Here is a 9,943-nt window from a genome sequence, read left to right as displayed (position 1 = left end):
TATTGATTAGTTGTTTTATATCCCAAGATATCTTTCTCCTTTTTATTATTTTACTTTACTTTAGACTCGGGGGTGTTTTCCTAAATTAACAAAAGGTAGGCCCTGACCGACAGCGCCACAGACGCGAACCACGCCGGCGGGGATCACGGAAACCTCCTCTAGAAAATTTTGAAAAATCGATTCCATTTTGTGGATGTTGAGGTATTTTTGATTAAAAAAAATATCATGTTTGCTACCTTGAAAAAAGTCACTGGACAGTGATAATGAACTATAGAAAGTCGACCTATTCTTTGTCATCACTTGAAAGACAACCATACAAAAATAAAAGAACAAATCTGATTGGGCATCGGCATCAAGACCATTCATTTATCATTTTTAATCTCAGGGAACTAACTACCCCACGCCCTACACATCTATTTTAACCAGCCGTTTTAGTCTGTGACTTGACTGAGGGAGTGTACCTTTCATTTTCATCTTCTATTTGTCATTAGTCGCAGTCAATATACCAGAAATATGGAAGACTAAGCAAATTCTTGGATTATCCTCTGCCAACTTCTTTTTATGTGGTTTAATTGCAGTGTCTGCTCTATGTTACAGTCTCTCAATAGACTCACATCCACTAGCCCTTCTATCAACATATAACAAGTGCTTCCTAATCACTTGAGCAGACAAATGCTGACAAGTTGCCAGTTACTGATATCCTTACATTTTAGTTTTGTGTGCACCTACATTTCAAGGAATCCAGTATTTTTCTAGTAAGAATATTGGGTGTCTCTACTTTCCATATATACCAAATTTGCCATAAGTTTTATTTGTTGGAAATAACTACATATACCCTATAAATACATCTTTAATTTCATACAATACCATATAGAAATATATGATGTTATGACCACAAATGTTTCAGCCATGGAGGTTTTTAACCTAATCAATTACCTCCTACATATATTAGCACATATTTATTTAACCTCTGTGGACTTAATCATTAGTCCACTACTGAAAAAAACTTAAGACCGAAAAAGCAAAGAAATGAGCAAAATAAAAGAGTGTGTCTTCGTATCATTGTTACATGATAAAGAAAGTAATTAAGACACAGTTTTCATTATATACAAACTAGGTGTTTTTTTTATTATCTTTACTCATATATATATATATATATATCACACATCTCAGTTATTTCCCATTTCTCACAATGAGGTATTAAACAAATACATAATAATATTTAAAAATAGTTTCAACTACAATAGTATTCCACAATGATAAATAATTTATCACAAATAAATTAACCAATTTACAGACGGGCAATGGCTCTCTTCATACAATTTTAATAGCCATGACAGAATTAATGAAATTAAGGTTTGCATAAGATTTTTAAAATATGCATGTTTCAATTGATGCTTGAATAAACATTTTTCAAACTACACAAGTGCCTGTCGAGTTATTAGAACTGCTGAACTACTAGTGATGTTATTTATGTATCTGTTAGTAAAATTAACTGATAATTGTGAAAATGAAATTCACTCAAAATGTTAAAACTATGTATAAATTTTAATGTAGAATGATTACAATTCAATTCACATGTATTGTTTTGAGTTTTTATTCTGATTTGCAAATCTAGCCATGTTCTGAGAACGTTTATTAGACAATTTCTAAGGAGAAAGGCAAGATATCTTTAGAGAAACATCTGCATACAAAAAACATTGTATATTTAATAAATATTAATAAAAAAAAAGAAGGCATAAATATTTTGTCCTCCTAGCTCAATCTTCATTCAGCAATATTACTGTGGCGTTTTTCACAAACAAACTAATGTTGTTTTACCTTAAAATGAAAGTTTGTTGTTATATTAAAATTAAATTAAAATAAATAAGAAAATCAACAGTTGCCAGGCCGATCTTGGAGAATTATAAATCCTGTACTGTGGAGGTAGACTCGAGCAGAAACTGTGTTCATCTACTACTTCTGAACTAGAATACAATAACATGGCAAATTTTAACAGATGGTGTTTCATATCCCGCTTTAGTAGTTTTCTGAATTAAGTGCACATTTCATCATAAACAGTTTCGGGAAGAGTTTAATGGATTATAGAGTCATTTTAATCAGTCTTTAAGTCTTAATAAACACAGTATCAATGTAGATATTCGCTAACACTAGCAAATGCACAAGATCCTATACCAGCTTTCGCCATAAGTTTCATGCATTCTGTGGCCTGAGCTATGGCAACTTCAAGTGGCGGTTGTTTTTGCAAACCTTTAGATTCTGAAATGAAAACAATAAACAAAAAATTAATTACCTGCCTAATGAAAATATGTAAATAAATCCTAAAATATGGACTAGTTCTTAATTATTTACATTACATTTAATAACAGTCAATGTCAAAATTATTTCAATCATGTGTCTACTAAATTTACAAATTTTTTAACAACAATTTAACTAAAATAGTATCCTTGATTTGTTTCGTCTTTATGATCATGACTGTCTACGCTACATAAGATCTAACATTTATTAAGTATCACTGAGTAATGCACGCTTCAGTGAGATTGTTAATAGATCAGTAAAAGCTGCATTTTCTTTGGCCGTTAACAATACACAATAAGAAAATGACACAATGATAAAACATTTCAAATGATAAATACGAAATAAAAAAAGAAAATAAACGTTATGGTCTCCAACAGCCTTGGTTTATAGTTTTAATAATAATATAAATACTTTACCTAATATGGCACTATTTAAAGCGGCACACACTGGTTCTCTTTTAACAGGTTGTAATTGATGACCTACTGGACTATTCCACGGATCAGAATATGCCAATAAACTAAAAGCATCCTGAAAATAACATAAAATAAAATACTCAAAAAATTTTATTCTCATAAATTCTCATAGCTTGCCAGGAAAGGTAACATACACTAACTTTGTCAATCATTGCTATTGAGTAATTAAAGGGGAGTAACAAATTTTAGTTAACAATCATAAACATCAGTGGCAATAACTCATTATTCCAGGAGAGAAATGGGATTTAACATCCACCCGACACATTCTTGGTCAATTTTGAACTAACATATGGTTTAATATTATTTCAACAATTCTCTTGCGTATAAGAGTCTTTAGCCGGGAGCGGAAATCACTAGACTCCTTTCCCTCCATTCCAGAAGAACTCTATATAGTGCAAGTACAAAAAACCATGGACTGACGGATGGACAGTGGACAACGACAGGGTTCTTAATCATTTTGAAACGAACTGGCCATAATTGGGTCAAATGAGGTCTAAGTAGGAAATTCGGTAATTATAAGCCACCATTCCTTTCACTTCAACAAAAATTATTCTTGGTAATGTATGTGATTATCACAAAAATAACGACAAATATAGGTACACCTTTCCATATTTAATTCACGTACTGGCATGAAGTTCACATTAGTGATATTCCTGAATAAATTACTGTCTTCGTTAATTCGATGGATAAAGCAAAACGTTCGGGATAAGATATATATATAGTTCATCAGTCGATCGAAAAAAATCAACAAGCTTGTTTTTGTTTTTTTCTACCGGATTATGAAATTAGCGCTAAATGTACTAATTATGCAGATTATGAACCAAATGGCCGATTCTCACTATTGTTGCAGACAAACAAGTTGATACAAGTAATAATTAACCCATTGTAATTTAGCCGAAAATTGATTGATTTATGATACCATTATGGATGGTTCAATGTTTTATCATTCTGCTTTTTCAGACATCAAGCGGCTGAAGGCGACAATAATGGAGTATGTCTTAACAAGCGGTTGCCATGCAAGATACGCCCACGTTTTGCAAACAAGCTAATTATAAAACCGATTTTTTGTACAATCAGGGGCCATAATCCAGAAATTTATGGTCTGAAATGTGTTTTAAGTTTCATCAAATTCGGATAAAAATTGTGACCTCTAGAGGGTCCATAACCTTTGTATTGCATACTTATACACAATTTGCATACAAAGAGCGTCCATTTTGTCGGGCAGTTTCATTTCGATTACCCCGAAATTCCAATTCAACCTTCATTACGGTGAAATGGTGATATATCTAAACGGTTTTTTCGAACAATCAGGGGCCATAATCCTGGAAGTTACTTTCGGATATGTGTGATTATCGAAAGGAACCAAGATCTTTATGATAAAAACATGTGCCTCTAGAGGGTCCACAACTTTGATATACATGTACTATATTTTTAGGGGGGTTGGGTGGCTGAATGGTTAGCACGTGCGCGCTGTACCATAAAGTCTGCCATTGAGTCAACTGGCGTGGTTTCGAATCCGCGGTTGTACGTGACAAGGAGAAGGGTCGCCTGTCAAACTTCGTGGGTTTTCTCCGGGTCCTCCGGTATCTTCCCACTGCTAAAGACCCCTACACGCAAGCGAATTATTGAAATAAAATTAAAAAACCATGTCAGTCCCGAAATGACCTAGTTTGTGTCGAGTGGACGTTAAACCCCATTTCTAAAATTCTAACTATATTTTTACACTTTTTGTCCGAAATTCGAACTCAACCATCATTAGTGTATAACTGTGATACATGTATATTCACACGTTTTTTTTTAAATTGGATAAAAATCGTGAACTCTATAGAGACAACAAGCTTAAAACGCGATTTTTCGTACAATCAAAGCCATAATTCAGGAAGTTACGATGCGATATGCGAATATATCGAAAGGAACCAAGATCTTTGGCTTATAAACAAGCACTTCAAGTTTCATCAAAATTGTAACCTCTGGGAGGTCCACAACCTTGATATATACCAGGTATTAACACTATTTGCGTACAAGGGGCGGCTATTTTCACCGGCAGTTTTGGTCCGGTGATATACTAAAACGTTTTTTTAAATTGGATAAAAATTGTGAGCTCTAAAGGGACCACAAGCTAAAAGCACAATTTTTTGTACAATCAGGGGCCATAATTCAGGAAGTTACGATCCAATATGCGCGAATATCGAAAGGAACGAAGATCTTTGGGATATAAACATGCATTCCAAGTCTCATCAAAATCGGAACAAAATTGCGACCTCAAGAGGGTCCATGACCTTGATATACCATATTTTACACTATTTGCGTACAAGGGACGGCCATGTTGTCCAGCAGTTTTGGTCTGATTTTCACGAAATTCGAACTCAACCAGCGTTGCGACCTCTAGGGGGACCACAAGCTAAAAACGCGATATGAACCGATATGCGCGAATATTGAAATGAAACAAGATATATGGGTTATAAACATGCATTTCAAGTTTCATCAAAATCGGATCAAAATTGTGACCTCTAGAGTTGTCCACAAGCTAAAAATGTGATTTTTCATACAATCAGGGGCCATTATCCATGAAGTTATAGTCCGATACATCTCTTTGGGAGATAGACCTATATTGCAAGTTTCGTCAAAACCGGATAAAAATTGTGACCCTTAGAGTGTCCACAAACATATTGTGGTAGGATGGGGGCGACGACAACATACATCCACATGTGGGTGTATAAAAAGTTATCATTAGATCAGCAGTGTATGCTTGACAGTGATCCTGTGCTAAATCATTAATCAGCAGTGAACATATATTCTTGGGTTTTTTTTCAAATCGTCCTTATAAATTCTGCCATGAAAGAAATATGCAATGCAGAGTTTCTCCAAACTTAATTTTCAATAATTTTATAGAGGATTCATGGACATCACTGAGGAATGCTATATTAAATTTTCTGAGCTGAGTTCACTTATACTTCCCCTCTCCCCAAAACAACCAATATTAATAGCACTACTTACTTGTAAAGCTCTTTTATTTGCATCATTTTTACCAAATTGTCTACGAAGTTGTTCACTCATACTCTGAAGACCTTTACCGTATTGTAACATTTTACCTATTGCTTCTTGATTACCACCACATAGTTTTCTTTTACTACTGGGACAATCAACTTCTGTTAAAATAATAATATTAATATTTTACTGTTAGGACAATTTACTTATGTTAGAATATTCAATAACATTAATATTTTATTGTTAGGACAATCTACTATGTTAAAATATTCAATAAAATTAATATTTTACTGCTGGGACAATTTACTTATGTTAGAATATTCAATAATATTAATATTTTAAGGTTTGGACACTCTACTTATGTTAAAATATTCAATAATATTAATATTTTAATGTTGGGACAATTTACTTATGTTAGAATAAAGAAGACTAATCTTTCACTCCTGGGACAATCAAGTTAATACAAGTTACATAATGCTATTCATCTCCTTAATCTGAATTATAAAATTTGCTACTTACTGAACAAATAAACCATAAAAAAAACTTTACCAAATTATTCAAATCACACCTATTGGTAAATTTTTGTCCGTGGTTAATAGCACATATTATTAGCTTATATCAAAACTCAAATCTGATTTTACTCAAATTTATAACTCTCCCAATGCCTAAAATATGAAAGAACCACAACATTTTCAGGACTGGGTTGAAAACAAAATGATTCTGTTTTGAATTGCATACTTTTGGTACTGGTGATAAGCAAATAAAATTTGAGTAAAATTCAATTGAGCAAAGCCTGAACCAATTTTCCGACAGACCCCCACTACACCTTCACATGAATAAGGTGAAATATAATTAAGTTATAAACCTACCCATTTCTTCAGTGTAATCATCGTGAGAATTGCCATTCATACACACAGAATCCGATTTACCGTTAGTCACAACTCTTTCATCTATCAATCCATCAGTCATTTCTATATCGTCATCTATATATCGTGAATTCGATCCATTCACTGAGTGATTGTCATTATTCACACTATTCATTTCCTCCTCTATACGATGTAAATCCGTCTGACCCTGTAAGTTCTGATTTTGTGTGTTAAGACCTTTGACTGATGAGCGACTAGGGCTGTTATTACCCGAGCCAGTGGGAGTTCGTTGAGGGTGGAGATTATTTGAGCTGCCATAATGGACTGGACTCATAGTCGGACTGGATCGATTACTACCACTACCGTGACGAGATTTAGGACTGTGAACTGACAGACCTCGAACTTCTGAATCTGTGCCGTTCACCATTTCAATAAATTGTCTACATTTAAGTGTGAATAGTAAATTAGGATTGCTCTCCAATAAACCTGGATAATAATCTTGAGTTGTATTAATGGCTTCACCCATTCTTCCTGCTAACACTAGTTTCTGTATTTCTACAATAATAAACAAAAGCACAGACAGAGACATGTAAAATAAAATTCTGCAATTGGTCAGGTCAACCATTGTCCAGTCATTTCAGACTGATCACAAACACAGTGAGGATAGCTTGTCCATATCCTAAGGATTTTACAGGATAAACAAGCCAACTGTGAGACTGCTGTCCCTCACCCCAATACCATAATAAATAGATGACATTGTTGCTTGAGCAATTAAATTCTGTATCACTCTGTTAAAACGTTAGCCGAAAATAACCACAATGGAACTTAGTCACGCTACTGTTGTAATGAAACTATACAGTAAATTTCATCACAATCACTCGATTAGAAAGAAGCAAAATGATTATGTCTCAACCAATCAAGTTCTTATCTTAACTTAATCTTAGCAGCAAATGCTCATCATTGTGCTAAGTTGAGGTATTGATGTAAGGAAAGAATATACATTATACATGTACCTAGTTTCATTTGATTTAAGGAAACGATATACCAAGTTTCATCATTCTCACTCATTTAGAATCAAAGTTATTATGTTTTAAAGCCACAAGCAAACAAATGGATTATCACTGCTTAACCCGATTGGAAAATACTCATTATAGAACTTAACGTATTTGTAAGCAGAAAATGGTCATCATCAAACTCAGTCAAGATAATAACAAAACAAACATCTACACCAAGTTTGAACATTCTACCACAATTACAAGCAGAGGTATTGTGTTCCAAAAGTGTGATGGAAAGGAGGACCATGGATGAACCCTTTTTAAAAGGCTGGGGACAATTATTTAAAATTTTCACTCAATGGCAATACAATTACAGAACATGCTGAAGTTGTCTAAAAATTTTGTTAGTCCCAAATACTTTTTAAGCTTTCTAAAGTACATGTACATGCAAAATTCTGACCCCTTTAAATCTGTGCCTGGTCAGGTCAACTTGTGTCCAATCATATTAAATCGATCTCAAAGCTTTCCATTTTCCATGGATTTTACAGGATAAACTAGAAACTTGATTGGAATAAACCAATCTCAATAGTATTTATTAAAGAATGATAATACTGAGATCATCACACAGTTCACAATGCCTTTTAATAACTGATATAAATGAAATATTCTCTTTTAGAATATTCAAGTTTTCTGACTTACTTTGTCTGTTTTTTATTGATGCTATATCTTCTTCTATAGGTTGTGCTGTGACTTTAGAAAATGCTTCAGCAGTTGAACAATATCCATGATGAACCAAATAAGTGGAAACAATTCTGTAATTATTTTGTAATCCATACAGTAATGACAAGGGATTTAATGTCTCATTAACACTTTGCCTACCGGTAAGTTATTTTGAGTCTAACATTCAGTTATTTTTAAAATGCAATAGGGTTACATCATAGTTTCTGCCTACTAACTCTTCTTAGAATTCAACTGTCATGGGTTCTTTTAAATTCTTTAAAAAATCCCTCAAATAATTCAAATGATCCGAGACTTTAAATAAAATTTAGTCAACTCAAATGGGTTATTCAGATAATAAGTGAATTTTACCTGCAATAGTTATAAATATTCATTCTCCTACGTTTCCTATGGTTAAGTTTTGGTACAAAGTGATCAGATAGATATGATTCTAAGATTTCGTAAAACCTGTGTAATATGGATTTAGTAATACCTGTGTAATGTGGATTGCCATTCTCCTCTTCTATCACTAACTGGAAATCTTTCTATAGTCATTCTTGTCTTCATTCTATATTCCTTTAATTAAAATATATTTTATATTGTGTAATATTAGTAACATGTTATGATGCATTTAATTCAAACATGTATATATTATAAATATTGTTACCAAATGGGTTCTAGTGTGAATTATACACCAAAGTTTAATCAATATTGCCATTACCTGAGGTATAACATAATGGTAGATAAAAAATTAATTCCACACATGACTCAAATTTTTGTTAACATTCTATTGTGGGCGATATAACTAATCCTCATTCACTATAAGTTCTTGTTCCCTGTGGGGATTCTATCAGTGTGATAGGTAATGGTATCTGTATTAATACTGTGAAACGAATATTATTTACAGTATCAAATGGTATATAACAAATAGAAATTGTACCTTCATATAATCTTCTATATCAAATATAAATGGTGCCTGACCAAAGTTTGCTTCAACAACTTCACCTGGTGTCTGTAGACCTACTGTAGGATATAGATTTGGCTGAAAATAAATTAAACAAAAATAGTAGTTTTCTTTATTCTGCTGATCATCATTCGAGAATTTTACAATATTAAGAAAGTTCAATCTGTATTAGAAATATCAGCCCCAAAATGGTTCAATTTTATTTAGTATTTACAAAGGTATGATGACGACATAATAATGTCAGTGTCACCTATAAATAAATGGTAAAATCTTTTGATTGGGCCTTTTTTAATCCAAATGAATTCAAGCCGCAAGATTATCTACTGTTGATGTTTTTGTTTTCTTAATTAAAGTAACGATGAGTGATTTGCTTTTATTGGACACTTAAGACAACTTCATTTCCTTTATATATTTTGCATCTCTTGATGTTTTTTTAATTAAACACAATACTGATACTTACTGGTAGAGCAGTGAAGGCTACCCCTGTAAAGTATAAGAAATAAATTAATTTTAGTTGTATCACCAATTAAATATGGAACATAGGTAAAAAGCTATAAATAAATATAATGACACAAGCTGCAATTTCCTTATTATAGACAGTTCATTTTTACAATACATTATTATTTTTTTTCTCTCATAATC

At 32.7% G+C, this 9,943-nt stretch overlaps 1 protein-coding gene across 2 annotated transcripts in view; it reads right to left on the bottom strand.

The window, feature by feature from the left end:
* Nucleotides 1-788: 788 nt before the first annotated feature.
* LOC126815069 (ran-binding protein 9) overlaps nt 789-9,943 on the bottom strand; it is a 30,777-nt gene continuing 21,622 nt past the window's right edge. Inside the window, exons 5-12 of one of the 2 annotated variants that reach the window (XM_050540601.1) lie at nt 9,762-9,784; nt 9,278-9,379; nt 8,831-8,913; nt 8,320-8,432; nt 6,629-7,180; nt 5,769-5,920; nt 2,715-2,826; nt 789-2,259 (exon numbers count right to left, since the gene is read on the bottom strand). In XM_050540601.1, coding sequence (XP_050396558.1) covers nt 2,129-2,259; nt 2,715-2,826; nt 5,769-5,920; nt 6,629-7,180; nt 8,320-8,432; nt 8,831-8,913; nt 9,278-9,379; nt 9,762-9,784 — 1,268 coding nt within the window. In that variant the 3' untranslated portion in view covers nt 789-2,128. The other variant, XM_050540602.2, reaches the window with a different exon arrangement.

This window comes from Patella vulgata, chromosome 3 (genome assembly GCF_932274485.2).
Source record: "Patella vulgata chromosome 3, xgPatVulg1.2, whole genome shotgun sequence".
In the NCBI taxonomy this organism is placed as follows: domain Eukaryota; kingdom Metazoa; phylum Mollusca; class Gastropoda; family Patellidae; genus Patella; species Patella vulgata.
Note: the sequence above shows the minus strand (reverse complement) of the source record. Positions and strands in the feature narration are given on the sequence as shown.